Source organism: Trichosurus vulpecula, chromosome 1, assembly GCF_011100635.1.
Source record: "Trichosurus vulpecula isolate mTriVul1 chromosome 1, mTriVul1.pri, whole genome shotgun sequence".
Classification (NCBI taxonomy): Eukaryota; Metazoa; Chordata; class Mammalia; order Diprotodontia; family Phalangeridae; genus Trichosurus; species Trichosurus vulpecula.
Genome location: NC_050573.1, coordinates 466,456,033 through 466,477,712, shown reverse-complemented (window position 1 = coordinate 466,477,712; position 21,680 = coordinate 466,456,033). Strand labels below are relative to the sequence as shown.

General features: G+C 36.6%; 1 protein-coding gene across 1 annotated transcript in view; it reads right to left on the bottom strand.

Annotated features, from left to right (window-relative positions):
- SLF1 (SMC5-SMC6 complex localization factor 1) overlaps nt 1-21,680 on the bottom strand; it is an 85,886-nt gene that overhangs the window by 56,215 nt on the left and 7,991 nt on the right. Inside the window, exons 2-5 of the mRNA XM_036742226.1 lie at nt 4,099-4,212; nt 3,847-3,922; nt 1,290-1,533; nt 591-756 (exon numbers count right to left, since the gene is read on the bottom strand). Of these exons, the coding sequence (XP_036598121.1) occupies nt 591-756; nt 1,290-1,533; nt 3,847-3,922; nt 4,099-4,212 (600 nt within the window). The remainder of the gene's footprint in view (nt 1-590; nt 757-1,289; nt 1,534-3,846; nt 3,923-4,098; nt 4,213-21,680) is intronic.

Here is a 21,680-nt window from a genome sequence, read left to right as displayed (position 1 = left end):
GCAGACCTGAATTCAGGTGGTAGCCGTGAAAGGAGAAAGAATACCATGGAGATAGGTAATACTAAATAACTGCTATTTGACTGGATTTGGAGAGTAAATGGAAGAATTGAAGACATTACCAAGGAGGTAAACTGAAGATTACTGGAAATAAAGAAGTTAGTAGGAGGGGTAGATTAGGGAGAAAGATAATGTGCCCTGACTTAAACATTTGAGCTTTAGGTGACTATGGGACAGGTAGAGATGTCTAGTAGGTGTCACTTAATGAAGAACAGGTGGTCAAGAGAGAAGTCGGGATCAGACAAAAGCAAAAAGTGCCATAGTTTGAAAAGAAACCAAAATAGTGTCATTGAAATTTGAGCTCAACATCAGAAATGTCACATTTCACTGTCTCTTTTCTTTCAGTTCTACAATAAAGCTGCATATACAATGTAAGAAATTTAAAGTTTTATATAGTTCAATTCACACATTCTTTTTCTTAAAATGAATACTCATTTAACTCTTAATATGATATTTTTACTATCTGAATAAATTTATACTTTATACAATAAAACCCAAAACACTTATTCATGCTTACTAATTATTTTTCTTACCTTGAAAAACAGAAAATCTACTATATACTCTACTGGGTAGTGTGGAGTTTCAAAGGGGTACTTGGCTTTTTCTGCACTTAAATTCGTATCCACGGAGATCACATGAGTTATTCCACTTGGTGAATTGTTTGGTAGAAAAACCTGGGCCTTTCCAGCATTTAGGACTCTTAAATTAAAACAACAACACAAAGAGCACCAAAAAAAAAAAAAAGCATAAAATAAGTTTGTTTTGTCATTGATCTGAATACGAAAATAAGATAATGTGAAAAAGGACAAAACTAAATGTTGAAAAATTGTGTAAACCATGAAAAAAATGCTATAGAAACAAACTGAAGTATTAAATCAGAAAAAAACCCAAGTTTTTTTTTCTTTGCAGGTAATTCATTAGTGTAATATATTAAATCACACCTAATTATTTTTTCACTTGGTGTTAGTTAACCAAAAGGAACTAATCTGGAACAGAACAGAACAGACACTATGAGAGGAAAGTAAACAAAAGTTGTAAAAAGAGATTTAGTTTTACTGAAGCAAGAATACAAAAAAGTATGAAATGGCTTATCCATGAAGATTAAAGAATAAAATACTGTGGATCATCTGGTCAAATTAATTGGTATGGGAAACAGAGAACTAAAATGTGTTTAGCCACAGAAAAATTGTTTTCTCATTTATTACTCTAACTTTTAAGAAGTTACAACCTACCTTGTAAGACAATCTCTTCCTTCACTACCTTCTTTAACCAGAAGGACAACTTTCCATCTGTGGAAGGCCCCTGGAGCACCAGTGCTTGTCAGTTCTTTGCGCCATCTTTTAGGTGCAGATTGCATTTGAGGTGAATAATGGGAGTCTTTTTCAATTTTATATCCCCATTCATAAGTTGTTTCATCGAGCCATCTGCCACTTTCGGCACTATTAATTATGTAGTCCTTAGTTAGTACCCACTTTCCTAGAAAGCAAATGAACTGTCAGCCACAAAAGAATTTTGGTAGAGATAAATGGTAATCAACTGAAGATCAAAAATAAAATTAACATCAACCTTTTTCATGCAAATGCAACATTAGAACCTTAGGTAACATTTCCACCATTAACTTACACTGTTCATTTTTTCTAAATATTAACAGTGGGAACACTTTAATATCATTACACATTTTGTTTAAGCTTTTTTGTGATAGAGAATTATAATTCTAGATTTTCTCAAAGAAAAGTTAAACTGACAGGTTCAAAACTAAAACAAAATGTAGTACGCATTATATATTTCTTACTCAGTATTTTAGTCCAAATTTCCATTCTTCTCAACTGTGTTAACGAACCTCTTATTTCTTTCATTATTATACTATTAATAACAATTAAATACATGTATCACATCAGTGACTGAATTAAGATAAGTGACATTTTTAGACTATATTTTAAAAGGAATACATGCTCATGCAAAAAATTTAAATATTTTATTTATATGCAACTTTGAAAAATAAAGATTTTCTAATTTCTTCAGCAAAGTTCTCTTTGAATAAAAGCTGAATTTTATAAATAAAAACATACTTTTTTTGTAGTTAATGGACCATTGACAATCCTATGACATTCATGGTACAGAAAATCCAAGCTAAATTACACAAAGAACAAGTATCAACTGCAAAAAAGGGACTGAGGGGAAAAAGTGGTATGATTTGGTGCCCTTTTGAGAATATTAATTAGAAGAAATGTATAAGCTCACGCAGGTAACAACTTCTAAGTGAGCAACTTAGGCCTGGGAATTTCATGACATCCCACTAGAACAAATGCAACAAATATGTCAGGATAAAATTTAAAAATAGTGCTTGATTGTAGCTGAATTTTAACAAAAACATAGGTTATAAATATCATGAATATTATTTTTAAAAATGTACTTTTTATATGTACTTTTTCTGGTTCAAAAACACTTCAGTATTCAAGTCTAGGTCAAATAAAATGTTCTTTAAAAATGTCAATAAGAAGACACAATGCAACTACTCTAACATTTGGAGCTCTGTAAACAATATCAAAGAAACAGCCAGCAGAAAAATGGCAGGGGATAGGTAAAGAAAAGCATCAACATGGTGCTTGCCTAAGGGTACAAAGAGCAGCTTCTGTAGGTCACCCACAACATTTCACCTTGCCTAAGAATGGAGAAGTGGACCAAGACAGGTCATGTGGAGTTCCCTAGATATGAGAAAAAAGGCACAAAACCGGTCTTAAAGCCTCCACCATTTCTCTAGAGAAAGAGAAATGTCTCTGAAAATGAGACACTTCCCGAAAAGAAGGCAAGGGACAGACATCAACCTGGTCACAATCTATAACTTCTCACCTGAAATCTCAGGAAAAAAAAAAAAACCAAGAAGGAAAGCTATAATACAAATTCCCAGAAAAACAAAAACAATCAAAGCTTGCATAACAATAAACAAATCAAAGTGCTGAAATGAAAAATTCTATAGCAGAAAAGGATTCACTGGACAAATTATTAAAAAAAAAATGAGTAACACCAGAAAAAAATACATGAAATAGTGAAGGGCAAGATGGATAGGACAGTATTCACAGAAAAGAAATTAATAAAACATTCACACTCAGCAAATAAAAGCAAGGGAAAAGACCACAACAAAAACTTAAATTACAAAGCAACACAGAAGAACTGAAAGTGTCCTATGAAGCTTCAGAAAGCACAAGAGATGAGTACAGTTGAACACATATCAATTAACAACGAAAAAGTTGTAAAAAACTGAAAGTTCAAATAGCAAAATAACTCAAAAGATAAGTGATATATGCAGGATAAAGTAACAAATTTAGAAGAAAGATGTATAAACTTAGAATAACTGAAATGTCAGAAATTAGTGTAAAAGAACATAAACACAACAAAGAGATAATTAGAGACAATTTTGCCACTATTTTCCATGATTCCTCCTCCCCACCAAGGGTTAAGCCAGATTTTCCCTGAAAAGCTATGGAGAAGTCCCCATGACTTGACTGCCTCAGGAAGTTAAGCTGTACCTCCTTTGATGAAGCATCCTGGTGGCATCTGGTCCTACTGACTACAGGCACCTAAGGAGATGAAAAGCCCTACCCATTTGTACTTGGAGCCCTTCAGATCCAGTAGATGTGCCAAGACTGCGTGAGTCACCATATCCAGGACTTCTGACTAGAGATATGTTTACGTGAGGTGGATGATCATTTTGATTCTTAAAGTTCATAATAAGCTATTCTCTTTATAGTATTTTCCTTTAACTTTTAAAAAAGGTTTAAGTAAAGTTACCTGCTGCACAAGCTGCTAAATATTTTTCACTTTTACAAGCACGCTTTGCTATGAGATGTGTGCAATTTCTGTATTGCTAAAAAACAAAAAACAAAAATATTACTTAAGGAAACTTCTTTCTTAAGAGCTTTCACATTAGATTATTTATGATGTGCTACATTTATCTCATTTTTAACCAAGTATTTATTTTGCGACTTCTCACTCATCTCTTGAACTTAATATTTTAAAAGTAAAAATGTGGTTTCTACTTACCTTACCCTTAATAAAAGTGCAATCTAGTTTTAAAAGCAATTTGGTTAGATCTTCTTTCTCTTTGCCTCGAAATCCTGTTATCTGGATCACAGGTTTCTGGGTAGACTTTTCCATCTATACATATATACATACACAGAGACAATACATTGAGAAAATATTAAAAAGCATCACTGGCATCATTATTTTCACCTCACCTACCTATATTAAAAAGAAAAGAATTAGTGAACACAGATTCATCAACAACTATTTCATAATCACTTATTACATATAAGCTGCTTACAAGCAGAGATTTTATATTTTCCTTTGTATTCTATGTGATTAGCATAATATGTGGTACATATTAAGTACTTAATGAATGCTTATTGATTGTAATGCTCCAACGTAGAGGCAGCAACGTGGCTCAGTGGATAGAGTGCCAGGCCTTGAGTCAGAAAGACTCATATTCCTGAGTTCCAATCTGGCCTCCAATATTTAATACCTGTGTGACCATTGGGCAAGTCACTTAACTCTGTTTCCTTCAGTTTCCTCATCTATAAAAGGAACTGGAGAAGGGAATGGCAAACCATTCCAGTATCTTTGCCAAGAGATGACTGAACACCAAAAACAAATACTCCAACACAAGTCACAATTCTACATGGGATTCCCTTCTATCACCCGCCCTTTTTTTATCTCCTTCCTCCTTCTTTCCTGTGGAGTAAGATACCCAATTGAGTGTGTACGTTATTCCCTCCTCAGGGCAAATCCGATGAGAGCAAGATTCACTCATTACCCCTCACGTGCGCCTCTTCCCTCCCAACAGAACTGCTATTTCTCGCCACTTTTATGTGAGGTAATTTATCCCATCCTATCTCTCCCTTTCTTCCTCTCTCAATATATTCCTCACTCATCCCTTAATTTGATTTAATTTTTTTAGATATCATCCCTTCATATTCAACTCACCCTGTGCCCTCTGTCTATATATATATATATATATACATGAAAGAATGTATGTACATATGTGTGTGTGTGTATAATATATGTGTATATATAAGTATATGTATATTCCCTTCAGCTACCCTAATACTGAGGTCTCATGAATCATACACATCATCTTTCCATGTAGGAATGTAAACAAAACAGTTCAACTTTAGTAAGTGCCTTGTGATTTCTCTTTCTTGTTGACCTTTTCATGCTTCTCTTGATTCTTGTGTTTGAAAGTCAAATTTCTATTCAGCTCTGGTCTTTTCACTGAGAAAGCTTGAAAGACCTCTATTTTACTGAAAATCCATATCTTGCCTTGGAGCATGACACTCAGTTTTGCTGGGTAGGCGATTCTTGGTTTTAATCCTAGTTCCATTGACCTCCGGAATATCGTATTCCAAGTTCTTCGATCCCTTAATGTAGAAGCTGCCAGATCCTGTGTTATCCTGATTGTGTTTCCACAATACTCAAATTGTTTCATTCTGGCTGCTTGCAGTATTTTCTCCTTGACCTGGGAGCTGTGGAATTTGGTGACAAAATTCCCAGGAGTTTTCTTTTTGGGATCTTTTTGAGGAGGCGATCTGTGGATTCTTTCAATTTCTATTTTGCCCTGTGGCTCTAGAATATCAGGGCATAATTAATAATTTCTTGAAAGATGATATCTAGGCTCTTTTTTTGATCATGGCTTTCAGGTAGTCCAATAATTTTTAAATTATCTCTCCTGGATCAGTGGTCCAGGTCAGTGGTTTTTCCAATGAGATATTTCACATTGTCTTCCACTTTTTCATTCCTTTGGTTCTGTTTTATAATATCTTGATTTCTCATCAAGTCACTTGCTTCCACTTGCTCCAATCTCATTTTTAAGGTAGTATTTTCTTCAGTGGTCTTTTGGACCTCCTTTTCCATTTGGCTAATTCTGCCTTTCAAGACATTCTTCTCCTCATTGGCTTTTTGGAGCTTTTCGCCATTTGAGTTAGTCTATTTTTTAAGGTGCTGTTTTCTTCAGTATATTTTTCAGTATTTTTTGGGTCTCCTTTAGCAAGTCACTGACTTGTTTTTCATAGTTTTCTCGCATCCTTCTCATTTCTCTTCCCAATTTTTCCTCCCTCTACTTCTCTAACTTGCTTTTCCAAATCCTTTTTGCGCTCTTCCATGGCCTGAGACCAGTTCATGTTTTTCTTGGAGGCTTTTGTCGTAGGCTCTTTGACTTTGTTACCTTATTCTGTCTGTATGTTTTGGTCTTCTTTGTCACCAAAGAAAGAATCCAAAGTCTGAGACTGAATCTGGGCACGTTTTCGCTGCCTGGCCATATTCCCAGCCAACTAACTTGACCCTTGAGTTTTTCAGTGGGGTATGACTGCTTGTAGAGTTTCGAGAACTGTGTTCCACACTTGGGGGGATGCGCCAGCTCTGCCATGCCAGCAGTCCTCCTTCCCCAAGAACCCCCAACCAGACTGGACTTAGATCTTCAGCAGGCTCTTCACTTCTGCTCTGATCCACCACTTAATCCCTCCCACCAGGTGGGCCTGGGGCCGGAAGCAACTGCAGCTGTCTGTAGCTGCCCCACCTGCGCTGCCCACAGGGTGGTAGCCGAACCGCGAACTCCCTCCAGTCCCGCAGCTTTTCCCACTAACCTTCTTTGTTGTCTTTGGTGTTTGTGGGTTGAGAAGTCTGGTAACTACTGCAGCTCACTGATTCAGGGCGCTAGGGCACGCTCCCCACCCCCCGGCTCCTGCTCTGGTTGGTCCGCGCTCACTCTGGGCTCTGCTCCGCTCCGCTCTACTCCTAGCTCCGTGCAGGACAGACCTCACCCAGAGACCATCCAGGCTCTCCTGGGCTGGAGCCCTGCTTCCCTCTGCTGTTTTGTGGGTTCTGCAGTTCTAGAATTGGTTCAGAGCCATTTTTTATAGGTTTTTGGAGGGACTCGGCGGGGAGCTCACGCTAGTCCCTGCTTTCCAGCCGCCATCTTGGCTCCACCAGTTCATGTTTTTCTTGGAGGCTTTTGATGTAGGCTCTTTGACTTTGTTGACTTCTTCTGGCTGTATGTTTTGGTCTTCTTTGTCACCAAAGAAAGAATACAAAGTCTGATTCTGAATCTGAGTCTGTTTTCACTGCCTGGCCATGTTTGCAGGCAACTACTTGACCCTTGTGTTTTTTGTCAGGGTTTGACTGCTTGTAGAGTAGAAAGTACTTTGTTCCAAGCTTGAGGGGATGCGCTACTGTTTTCAGAGCTATTTCCCACAGCAAGCTCTGCCAAACCAGCCCTCCTCCTCCCCCAAGAACCGCCAATCTGTACGGTGACTCAGAGATCTTAAGCAGGCTCTGCACTCCTGCTGGGATCCACCACTTAATTCCTCCCACCAGGTGGGCCTGGGGCAGGAAGCAACTGCAGCTGTAGTTCTGTAGCTGCACCACCTCCATTGCCCCCGGGGTGGTGGCTGAACCAGGAACTCCTTTCACTCTGTACCCGCAGCTTTTCCCACTAACCTTCTCTGTTGTCTTTGGTGTTTATGGGTCGAGAAGTCTGGTAACTGCCACAGCTCACTGGTTCAGGGCTCCAGGGCCTGTTCTGCCTGGCTCCTGGTCTGGCTGGTCCAGGCGCAGCCCACGCTAGGCTCTGCTCCACTCTGCTCCCAGCTCTGTGCAATAGACCTTACCCAGCAACCATCCAGGCTGTCCTGGGCTGGAGCCCTGTTTCCCTCTGGTATTTCGTGGGTTCTGCAGTTCTAGAATTTGTTCAGAGCCATTTTTTAGCGGTGTTTGGAGGGTCCTCAAATGTAGTATTATTAATGTATAAATTTATACAAATAGTTAACATATGTGTATAAAAATAACAGATAAAAGTGCTATTCTCAACTCTTTGATCATTTACTATTCTCAAAACTTTATTTCTCTAGTGGTTAGTACATTATATGGCTCCCATCCTTAATCTGTGCTTACAGAAAGATGGATACAAATATAGGTGTCACGAAACACGTTTTTCAAGTGACAAGGTAAGTAATAAGGAAGGGCAATGTGTTTGTCATAGTGATAAAAAAAAAAGAACTGTATTTTTTTTGTTTGCTTAATTTTCCACTACCAATAAAGTTACTAATAGTATCTATCACCAGAGATCTGTATTAGGATTTAACTGCCATAGACCATGCGGTAACATTTTAAAGACAATAAAATGAGCTTTTAAAACAGTATCTGAGCCTGATGTACCTGGACAATGAAAGACATTCCTTATAAAATTTTAAAGATTTTTACTCTTTTTATATTAAAATGTCGTATTGATATCATTTAATTTAGCAAATCTTTCATTTCCTAATGTCTACGTACTCCTACCCCATCCTAAGAACCAACTTTTCTAATAAAAAAAATAAAAAGAGGGAATAAAACTAATAGCACATCAACCATTTATCTATATCTACATACATACATACATAAATAAACATATACACACATATATCCACACCCATGCCTACAATTCTAAACTTATGCAAAGAAGAGGAGGGAGCACTCTCATATCTCTTCCTTGGGGACAAACTTGGTGAAGCAAAACAAAGTAAGAAAGTAACTGAAGTTTACTTTAAGGTAAATAGTAAAGAAACATTGCTTAATGCTTGCTACCTGTATAACCACGGAGAAGTCACTTAACCTTTTTAGGCCTCGGTTTCCTCATCTGTAATATGATGCATTTGGACTAGATGGCTTGAGGCCTCTTCTACCTTTTCATCTATGATCCTTTTAATTAATAAATCATATGCTTACTTTACTACTTTTTATGAGAATAATCTTTGTTATTAAGGAGGATATCCATAATGATTGCAATAGGAAGCCTTTTGCAAGTGATTCCACAGCAGACCCCACATCATTATCATCACATAACCGACTGAAAGATGAAGAGGATACAAGATTTCATTATGCTTGTTTGTTGAACATAAAAAATAATGTGATTACACCTATCAGATTGGCTAACGTGACAAAACAAGAAAATGATGAATGTTGGAGAAGATGTGGGAAAATTGTAACAGTAATGCATTATTGGTGGAGTCGCGAAGTGATCCAAACATTGTGGAGAATAATTTGGAACTCTAACCAAAGGATTACAAAAATGTGCATACCCTTTGACCCAGCAATACCACTTCTAGTGCTGTATCCCAGAGAGATCATACAAATGAGAAAAGGACCCACATGTACAAAAATATTTATAGGAGCTCTTTTTGTGGCGGCCAAGAAATGGAAATTGAGGGGATGCTTATCGACTGGGGAATGGCTGAACAAGTTATGGCATATGAATGTATGCTATAAGAAATGATGAACAGGGGGACTTCAGAAAAACTTGGAAAGACTTATATGAACTGATGCTGAGTGAAGTGAGCAGAACCAGGAGACCATTGTACACAGTAACAGCCACATTGTGTGATAACTAACTTTGACAGACTTCTCTCTTCTTAGCAATACAAAGATCTAAGACATTTCCAAAAGACTCATGAAGGAAAATGTTGTCCACATCCAGAAAAAAAAAACCAAACTATGGAGTCTGAATGCAGATTGAAGCATATTATTTGCTCTCTCTCTTTTTTTTGTTTGTTTCTTCTTTCTCGTGGTTTCTCCCATTGGTTCTAATTCTTTACAACTAATGTGAAAAAAGGCTTAATATGAATGTATACGTAGAGCCTATATCAAATTACATGCTGTGTTGGGGTGGAAGGAGGGGAGAGATGGGGAGAAAATTTGGAACTTAAAATCTTATGGAAGCGAATGTCAAAAACTAAAAGTAAATAAATTTAATAAAGAAAAAAAGAGATAAGCAAATGACATAGCATCCAAATTCTTAAAGAAAACTAAATGAACTCTAGGAGAAAAATAGTAAAACTATAGTAATGGGGGAACTCAACTCTCAACAAGTTAAGGAGATGAAGAAATAGAATCTTAGAAAAATTAGGCATGATAGACTTCTGGAGAAAACTGAATAGGAATAGAAAGGAGCAGACCTTTTTCTCAGCTGTACATGGCACTTTCACGAAAACTGATCATGTATTAGCACATAAAAACTACATAACCAAATGCAGAAATGTCAAATGCATCCTTTTCAGAAAACAATGTAATATAAATTATCTTCAATAAAGGGCTATAGAAGCATAGTTTTAAAATTAATTGGAAACTAAAACCTAAAGAATGAGTGGGTTAAGGAACAAATCATAGAAACGATCAATAATTTCAATAAAGAGAATGACAACAATGAGAAAACATACCAATATTTGTGAGATGCAGCTAAAGCAGTACTTAGGGAAAAATGTGTATCTTTAAATGCACACATCAATAAAAGAGAGAAAGAGAAGATCAATGATTTGGGCATGCAACTAAAAAAAAAAACTAGAAAAAGAACAAATTAAAAATTCCCAATTAAACACCAAAATGAAAATTCTGAAGACCAAAGGAGATTTTAATAAAATTGAAAGTTAAAAAAATTGAACTAATAAATAAAACTAGGAACTGGTTTTATAGGATCCCCCCCAATAAAATAGATATATCACTGATTATTTTGATTAATGGAGAAAACCAAATTATCAGTAGCAAAAATGAAAAAGGTGTATTTACCATCAATGAAGATGAAATTAAACCAATTATTAGAAGCTGTCTTGCCCAATCATATGCCAGGAAAACTGATGATCTAAGTGAAATAGATGGATATTCATAAAAATATGAACTGCCCAGATTAACGAAAGAGGAGATAGAATACTTAAATAAACCTATCTTAGAAAAAGAAAAGCCATCAATGAGCTACCTAAGAAAAAATCACCAGGATTTATAAGTAATTCTATATCAAACATTTAAGGAACAATGAATCTTACTACTATGTAAACTATTTTAAAAAATAGGTAAAGAGAAGTCCTACCAAGTTTTTTATGACACAGATATGGTGTTGAAACCTAAACCAGAAAGTGCAAAAACAGAAAAAGAAAACCACTGACCAATTACCTTAATGAATATTGATGCAAAAATTTCAAATAAAATACTAGCAAGAAGATTATAGCTATACATCACAAAGATCATAGATTACATTCAGATGGGATTTATACCAGGAATGCAGGGCAGATATTATACATTAGTTATATCACTATATGAAATAAATCGATATATCAATTATATTGCGAAAAATATAAACATAAATGACCACATCAATAACTAAAATGACAAAAATTATATGAGTAAATCAATAGATGCAGAAAAAGCTCTTGACAAAATACAACCATTCCTATTAAAATCATTAGAAAGCGAATAAATAAAGCTTTTCTTAAAATAAGTAGTATCTATCTCCAACCAAAAGCAAGCATTATCTTTAATGGGAATAAACTTGAAGCCATCCTAATAAGATCAGGGATGAAGCAAGGATGCTCATCATCACCACTATTATTCAATTCTGTGTGATTAATGTTCTGCAATGAGACAGGAAAAAGAAAGTGAAGGAACAAAAATAGGCAATGTGGAAACAAAAATATCACTCTTTGATGATGATGATGTGATGGTATACTTAGAGAACCCTAGACAATCAACTAAAAATCAGGCTGAAATAATGAACAACTTCAGCAGAGTTGCAATACAGAAAATATACCCATATAAATCATCAACATTTCTACAGACTACCAACAAAACCCTGGAGAAGAGACAGAGAAATTCCATATAAAATAACTGCATACAATATAAAATACTTGCCAAGACAAACACAGGGACTCAATTACAAAACATTTTTCAAACAAATAAAGACAGATCTAAATGACTGAAGAAATATTGGTTGGTTGGTGGTGGTTGTCCTTTGTGTTCAGAGAAGACCAAAATGACATCACTACTTAGGGGTCAAGGTACAGTGTGTCCAACTGGGTAGATCAGACCAATACAAACTCAGAAGGCTCTATCACGGGTTGGGCATAAATAGTCCATATGAACATTTAGAGTGGAGATGTCTCTAAATTTGCACATCTCACATTTCTACTCAGCCATTTCCCAGTTAATTGGCATCTCCTCAATTTCCAATTCTTTGTCACCACAAAAAGAGCTGCTGTAAATATTTTTGTACAAATAGGTCCTTTTCCCTTTCTTTAGATCTCTTTGGGATACAGACCTAGTAGTGGTATTGTTGGTTCAAAGGGCATGCACAGTTTTAGATATAGTTCCAAATTGTTCTCCAGAATGATTGGAGCTACTGCAATTCTTCTTTGCTCACAGAGCATAGCACATTCCTTAATGTGGGCACACCATGCTGGGAGGTCCCTGTGCCAGTTTCTCCCATATCTCATAATTGATTCTGGAGTTCTTTAGACAGCACTTGAGAGTGTCCTTGTATCACTTCTTCTGACTTCCATATGACCACCTGCCTTGTATGGGTTTTCTGCAAAATAGTCTTTTAGGCAAGTGTACATCTGGCATTCAAACAACATGGCCAGTCCTTCAGGAACAACATGGCCAGTCTTTCAGAGTTGCTCTTTCTGCAGTAGAGTTTGAATGCTTGGCACTTCAGCTTGTGAAAGGACCTCAGCGTCTGGTACTTTATCTTGCCAGGTGATCTTCAGAATCTTCTGAAGACAATTCAAATGGAAGTGATTCAGTTTCCTGGCATGGTGCTGATAGACTGTCCAGGTTTCACAGGCATGCAACAATGAGGTCAGCACAACAGCTCAGTTGACCTTCAGTATGGTAGGCAGCGTAATGTCTCCTCTCCCATACTTTCCTTCAGAGCCTCCCAAACACAGGCCAGCTCTGGCAACATGTACATCAATCTCATCATCTACATGGATGTCCCTGGAAAACACACTGCCAAAGTAAGTGAATTTATCCACAGCGTTCAAAATTTTTCCATTTGCTCTGATAGTTCCAAATATGGATGGTGCAATGTTGGCAGATGGAGAACCTCTGTCTTTGTGTTGTCAGGCCAAAATGGGCACAAGTAGCGGAGAACCGATTCATACTCTTGCATCTTAGCCTCAGAGGTTACACTAAGTGCACAATAATCTGCATGCAAAGAGTCAGACACAATCTTTCCCTCCATTTTTCATACTGGTTTGTAGTCTTTTCAAGTTAAATAATTTACCATCAATGTAGAGGCTGACCGTGATTCTGTTTTTATCCTTATTGAAGACATCTGATAACATCACTGAAAACATCATGCTAAACAGCATGGGAAAAGCACACAGCACCCTGCTTTACTCTGTTGGTGACTGGGAAAGTGCAAAAGGGTCATCCATTATCCAGAACCTGTTCAAGCAGGCCATCATGAAACAAATAAAGATAGACCTAAACAACTGGAGAAATATTAATTATTCATGGGTAGGCTGAACCAATATAACAAAAATGACAATTTGACAAAAGTTAATTTACTTATTCAGTGCCATACCAAACAAACTTACAAAAAATTATTTTATAGATCTATTAAAAAATTAACAAATTTCATCTGGAAGAACAAAAGATCAAGAATATCAAGAGAATCAACAAAAAAAATGTGAAGGAAGGAGCCTTAGCAGCACCAGATTTCAAACTATATTACAAAGCAGTAACTATGAAAAAAATCTCAAACTGGCTAAGAAATAGAGTAGTGGCCCAGTGTTATAGTTAGGGACACAATACACAGTAGTAAATGACCGTAGTATTCTAGTGTTTGATAAAACCAAAGATCCAAGCTTTTGGGGGGTAAGAACTCAACATCTGACAAAACTTGATGGGAAAACTGGAAAGCAGTGGCAGAAACTAGGTACAGACCAACATCTCACACTGTATACCAAGATAAGGTAAAAGTAGATAAATAATTATGCATAAAGAGGGATATATTCTAAGTAAATTAGGGGAGCATGGAAAAATGTACCTAGCAGATATATAAGGGAAGAGTTTATGATCAAATAAGAGATAGAGAGGGGGAAGGAAAGTAAAATGGATAATTTTATTACATGAAATTAATTTTTCCTCCCACAAACAAAACTAATGCAGCCAAAATTAGAAGGAAAAGAGGAAACTGGGGGAAAATTTATAGAAAATTACTTTGATAAAGGCCTCATTTCTAAAATATATAGGAAACTGAGCTAAATTCAAAAAAATATGAGCGATTTTCCAATCGATAAATTGTCAAAGGTTAGGAATAGGCAGTTTTCAGAAGAAATCAAAGCTAACAATAGTCACATGAAAACATGCTCTAAATCACTACAGATTAGAGGAAAATAAATTAAAAGAAAAAATACAAATGTTGCAGGGGATGTGGAAAATTTCACACACTAATGCACTGTTCTTGGACTTATGAACTTGTCCAATCATTCTGGAGAACAATTTGGAACTATGTCTAAAACTGTGCATGCCCTTTGAACCAACAATACCACTACTAGGTCTGTATCCCAAAGAGATCTAAAGACAGGGAAAAGGACCTATTTGTACAAAAATATTTACAGCAGCTCTTTTTATGGTGACAAAGAATTGGAAATTGAGGAGATGCCAATTAACTGGGAAATGGCTGAACAAATTGTGGTATATGATTGTGATGGAACACTATAGTGCTGTAAGAAATGATGAGTAGAAAGGTTTCAGAAAAACCTGGGCAGATTGGTATGAACTGATGCAGACAAGTGAGCAGAAGCAGACAAACATTGTACACAGGAATAGCAATATTGTAATGATAATTAACTGTGGAAGACTTAGCTCCTCTGATCAGTGATCCAATGGCCCAAGACAATTCCAAAAGATCCATGATGAAAAATACTATCTATTTCCAGAGAGAGAACTGATAAACTCTGAGTGCAGATTGAAAATACTTTTTAAACTTTCTTTATTTTTCTTGTGTTATATGTTTTCTTTTGCAACACTAAGTGATGTGGAAAGATGTTTTGCCTGACTTCACATCTATGTAATTGATATCATATTGCTTGCCTTCTCAATGATGGAGAAGGAGGAAGGTAAAGGAGAAGACTTAAAACTCAAAATTTTTTAAAAGAGTGTTTAAAAATGTTATTTTTAAAAATGAATGTTTAAAAAAATTTATTTAAGTAGTATCTCTTGATTTTACCTCTGACCAGGTTCAAAGATGAATCCCGAAAGAAGGCAGATAAAGAGGGATTGAATATTTTCAGGAAAATGATTCTTTCATATGTAAAAACTTGAGTAATTGTTGTTCTGTCTGATGAATCCAACTGTTACTTTTTGCCACTGCTTTCTCTTACTGTGGAATTTTAGCTTTTGTTTGGTAATACTATAAATTATAACTTCAAAATGGCTTGTGTGTGAGATAGATTTTCAAAGGCAGGATGGATTTCTATTCCTTTGGATTTCTAAGTAGAGAGGCATAGAATTAGAATTATTATAATTAATAAATTTGTCTCTGGCAAGCTTGCGCCCCAAATGCATAGTATTGTATTTTTCTTCCACAGTACTAAACGAACTGGATGAAAAATGATGATTTTCCAGATTATAATAAGCAGTTAGACAACCAATAAAGTATGTCCATTTTGGACACTACAAATGAACAATGAGTTGGGTCCAGAAATGAACAAAAGAGAGCAAGATGAAATGTCTTTGGGAAATTGGAAAAGCATTTTAATAACCCCAATTTTCCCCTAGAAATAAAAGCCTATTGTTTTAACACCAATATCTTACAAGTAATATTATATGGCAACAAGTCATGGAATACTACAAACTCTGAAGAATTTAAGTTTTTAATCTGTAATTTGTGTCAATCAAGGAATTCTAGAAAAGAAGAAGCGTAAGGGTTGTCATCAAAGAAATGTACAATCCAAAACCAAATTTGGCTTGTAATACCTCAGGGAATAAAGGAAAATTGATGAACAGACTATCTAGTCCATTAGTACTATTTTCTATTTTCAAAAGAACGCAAATAAGATGAACAGACCATTGGATAGATTCCCTGTGGCAAACCTCTGGAAGAACATGGATACAAAGTGGCACAGAATGGGCAAGAACATATGGACTACAATTGGCATTACTAGAGGGAGTTCTCTTTCAATGAAACCAAAGATTTATCCTAGCACCGGAGTGCTGAAGCATATTCCTGCAAAAACCACTATTTTACAGATTGCAGTTTCTTCTTCTACCCCTTTGACTAAAATAATCAAAGTACTGACTGTTCTACTCTTTAGGAACTCTTTTAAATGAAAGCATACTTATATTTACAATATGTATGCTTTACTTATGGGAATAATTACTATGATTTTAACTGACATAGGACACATTGGGAAATGTATAAATGTCAAAGCTTAATAATACATATGAGCTAATGTCAATAATTGGGAGATAAATCAATTTAATTACATTATTTTATACTCCTATATGCAAAGGTAATTTTTTTATGCAAAGTCATCCCCCTTAACTATGCCCAAAAGGATTAGGCCTTATTCATGGGAGTAAAATTCAAATCAATCAATCAATCAATCAACCATTTATTAAAATACTTTCTATGTGCCAGTGTTCTGGGCTAGGCCTGACTCAGGCCAGGCCATTCCCTTCATGGTTCAACATGGTCTTAACAAAAAGAGATTTACTTGGTGTAATGCCAATCACGGCAGCACACCTGAGGACTACTGCTGTGAATAATTTTAAGGGTCTAATCACATAGTATAATGAACTCTCTATTTATTCAGAGCATAACATAGTTCAATAAACTAAAGCATAACATTCATAGCAACATCCTTAAGCAAAACATATTACATATATACATATATATGAGAGAGAGAAGAGAGAGAGAGAGAGAAGAGAGAGAGAGGTAGATATGTGTATATATCATAATACTCAGTATGTCATATGGTATATCATTGCATTCGGTAGCATTCCCCAAAATACTTGTTTGCACAATCAGGAGGTCCAAGGCTAGGGTCTTCCCTAGCACCTCTTATACAGCATATATCATTGCATCCCCAAAATCAGAGGGTCCTAGGCCAGGATCTTCCCTAGTACAACGCATCCCCAAGGGGTAGCAGAAAACACCACACCATCCACCCCTAGGTCACAGTAAGGAACAATCTCCTTAATCGATACAAAGTGTCCAAGTAAAGTCTTCTTTCAATTTAACTCAAGGTTGACTTCCAAGTCCCATGGCTCTTCCTCTGTGGGCCAACTCCTCCCAACTCTTAACTTGGAGTCACAAGCAGGCAGCTCTCTGCTTCTGCTCCATGTCTCACAGGGACTGCTCCACTCCAAGCTCTCCCTGCTCCTGTCTGACAACAGGCTCCAGGGGCTCCTGCCCTCAGCTTCTGTTTCTGAGAAAACAAATCTTAACAGGGTTTAACAACAATGTTATTTACAGCTGCTGTGGGAGTGTAAGACCAATAACACCAGCACACAAGAGGGCTGGTAGCACAGGTTCTTTGATCTGCTTTTCTAAAGGAAAGCAACTTAAAAGGGGTCAACAATCTTACTTTAATCAAACACACAGACACCCATAGACACACACAGACATATACATATATATGTGTATATATACATATATATACATACATATATACACACACGCCCATATATATAGATATCTATATCTATCTATATATATCTATATCTATATCTATCTATCTATCTATCTATCTATCTATCTATCTATCTATATATATATCTCATGTATTTGGTTCAGGGACTCAGAGAAAATACAAACAGATATTACAAAAACAGAGTAAATACAAACAGCAAAGACCAACAGACAGGGCTTCCAACTACCTCACCAAAAGCAATACATATATACTTATCAGAGAGAGAAGCACCAACATGTGGATATTTCAAAGCCCTGGGGCTCCTTAACGGCTACCCAGAGTGTCATTTGGCTACATCACACAAACAGTGAGCCCCAAAGCAAAATGCTAACCTCAGAATATATATAAACTTCTTCAGGTATCACAACCCTTGTGACACAGGCTCATGTGACTCAAACTCATGTGACTTAGGCTTCCATGTGACTTAAGCAGGCCACATGGGCCCATTAATGGATGGGAAAGATCTTCCCATTAAGCAAAAATACATTAACAATACACAGGGCTACAACAATATTTACACACATTAGCAGCACCATCATCTCAATTCACTTTAATAGCTCTTAAAAGAGGCTTAAGCTAAGCCTCCTTCCTGTGGACGGGTCTCTGTCCTTTGGCCAAGTCATTCACAAAGACCAACAGACAGGGCTTCTGAATGAGAGATTAACACACACCAACAGACAGAGTGCTGGCATCACAAACATTCTTTCTGTTAGGCCCCTCCACAAGCAAGTTCCCCAAAGAAAATTCCTCCATCTGCCCACTCGGGCTAGCTTCTTTCCCTCAGCTCTGCCTCACTCTCATTTCCTGCTCTTCTGACCGTTGGGCAAACTCCTCCCATACTGGGCTCCACGTGACTCTGGTTCCATGTGACTCAGGATGCACCACAGCTGTGAGCTGGGCTAGAGCTCAAAGCAGGTCCCATTCCATTAACATTATATTCTCTAAGGGAAAAATAAGGGGCAGACAGTGCAGATGAGCAGATGGGCAACAGAGTGTCCTTTCCTTCTTGACTCCAGTCTCAGAGAATAAAGGGGCATAGTCTTTACCAGTGCCAACCCCTTGATTCCATCCCCCACTCTCTATCCCCTTTCACCAACTCTTCTCTCTCCCTAATTTTCAACTTCCCTTCTGCCTACAAATATGCTGAGATCTCCACCACAATTACACACACACACTTCACCTAATCCACTGAAGCTATGATACTATATTTCTCCTTGCTTTCATAGCCAAATTCCTAGAAAAAGCTGTATACCCTTCTGCTTCCAAATCCCCAAACAGGTGTTTAGTAAAAGCTTGATGAATGACTGATTGGAAAATACTCCATCCTTTACTACACTGCACAGAAGTTAGCATCCCTCAAAGCACGGAGGTGCCACGGCTCTGTAAGAACAGTGTCAAGAATGATAAAATTCAGAATGCACTGAAGTTGTCCAGGAAAGTTAATGACAATAAATAGTCATATCAGGGTGGAAAAAAGAAGCTTAAAAAAATGCATAGGGCTGTTCCTCTTAGAATAACTAATAGATATATGATATTCAAGGTAAGTAAGAAGATGGTAAGCCTGCACCTAATAACCCTGTTACTAACTAGGGTTAACCCTAGTTCAAGTCCCATGGCCCAGATGAATTAAATCATCAGGTATTAAAAAAATCTGCACATGCACTGCTGGGCCACTCAGTGGTATCATGAAGAATAGAAGAGATACTGAAGAACAAAAGAAGGCCAAAGGCCTCAATTTTCACAAAAATGGAATACAATCACATCCTAACATAGGGCAAATTCAGATTATGAGAATCTGAATCCATAAGGAATATCACTTACTATCCCTCTTTTGGCTTGAAAGGCATTTCTTCACATTTACAAGGATGGATCTTATATATATATATATAGCTGAGTACTGCAAAATAAGGTCCTTCTATGGGTGACCCATGTTACACTAAGTTCTGTTGTCAGAATACTCATAGTTTGCTACTGTATAGTAGTGACAATCTGCTGCATCATGCCTCTTACAAAGATGTGCTAAAATTACTCTTTGTATTTTTTCTTACTTTGTTTTCTTATTTTTCCAAAAACGGCAATTTGTTCTATGTGATAGCATCTGTATTATTTTCATTATCTGTCTATATTGTTCTTTTTGTTCATGGTTTGCTGTTGCTTTTTTTTTCCCACTAAAAATTCAATTATATAAACACTGGGTATAAAGGAACATTAATTTGAGGGCAAAACATTTGTCTCAATGAAATGAATGGTAATTATTTTTCTACTTACAAGAAATTTCCCTGAAAATGATTTTTAAAGTAAGACGGTAGGAGACTGTAGAATGGAATTTGGAAGCTATAGGTCATTGGATTTGTTTTCAATTCCAGGGAAAAATTTAAAATATTATTAAAATCTCCCCCTGTTCTTAAAAAAAAAAAACCCTTCACACAGGCCCTCAGACTATTATCTTATATTTTCCTTCCCTTTCTCAAATTTCTTGAAAAAGCTGTCCAGATGCACTTCTTCAGATTTGTCTCCTTTCACATCTCAATCCTTTGAAATATGACTTGCCATCTCATCACTCAATTAAAACTGTTCTTTCCAAAGTTACAAGAATCTCTTAAATTGCCAAATTTGAGGTTTTTTTTCCCTCAGTCTTAATCTTTCTTAACCTAGTTGATGCATTTTGAGACTATATTTATTAAATATATATGCGTTTTTATATAACACTTGTTTTCCTTCATTAAAATGCAAGGATTACATGTAAAGATTGATTCATTCTTTATATTTGTATCTCCTGAGCCTATCACATACCCCGAATCTGGCACATAGCAGATGCTTGATAAAAGACTTGTTGATCCATTGACAAAAGGCTAAAGGTTAGAGATAGAAAGTTTCCATATAAACAAATATATTTATGGCAGGGTTTTTTTCATAATAGAAAATAACAAGACTCAAAGTATATTCCTACAACTGAGGAAAGGCTAACCAAAATATGGTACATGAATGTAATGGAATGTTACTGTTTCTCAAGAAATGACAAAAGATTGAAAAAATAGAAGAAAATTGTAAAATATCTCATTTAGAAACCAAATGACTTATAAAACAAAGCAAGGAGAGTGAATTTAAAAAATATTTGCCTACTTGAAAACTATAACTAAATAAAAAGGCTAGATATAATATTTCAAGAACTCTTAAAAGAAAATTGCCAAGATCTCTTAGAACTGGAGAGCAAAGTAGAAAGAAAGATTCCACCGGTCACTTTCTGAAAAGAAACTCCCAAGAATAAATATAGAACTTGTGGATGGAAGAAAAATACTGTAAGCAGCTAGAAAGAAAGAGTTCAAGTACTGAGGAACCACAGTTAGGCTCAAAAAAATTTAGCAGCCATAACAGTAAAGAAACAAAGATCATGGAATATGTTGGGCCAAAAGCAAGAGATATAGGCTTATAAATGAGAATAATTTAGCCAATCTAGCTGCATAATCCCACAGAAAAAAAACGGACCTTCTGTAGAAACAGAACACTTACAAATATTCCTGATTAAAAGGCCAGACACAAAAAAGAAACTTTGAAATATAAAAACAGGAGTCAAGAAAAACAAAAGGGCAAAATACAAGTGAGTAATCAGAAGAGACTTGATATAAACTGCTTAGATTCTCATGGGCAGCGAAGGAGGTGGAATATAAGGGGTTGGTGTTGACCCTGGGGCTGTTGGGACCACTAGCACTTGGCCTGTTTCCTGGGTAAACCAGACAGGCTTCGTAGGAATGGAACAACATGGTGCCCGGAGGAAGGGCCTCCGCCCTTGAGAGCCCCTATGGTCTACCTATACATGCAGAGCCTGTTCAGGAGGGAGACTCAAGCCCGGAAGGAGAGACTCAGTTGGCCATTACCTAATGCTTCTGCACCATTACCTAATGCAGTGCCTTGTTACTTTGCCAGGACATCAAGTGCCTTACTAGGACATCTTTGATACTTTACAGGGATATCCTGCCTCGTGTCTCACATAGCCTATGTAGCTCTGATACAGAGATGCTGCCTATATTGCAACAGTCCTGCTCCTTCCCATGCCCATGCCGATGTCCATACTGAAACATAGTGCAACATTCCTGACTATTCCCATACCCACGCAGCTACCTGTACTGA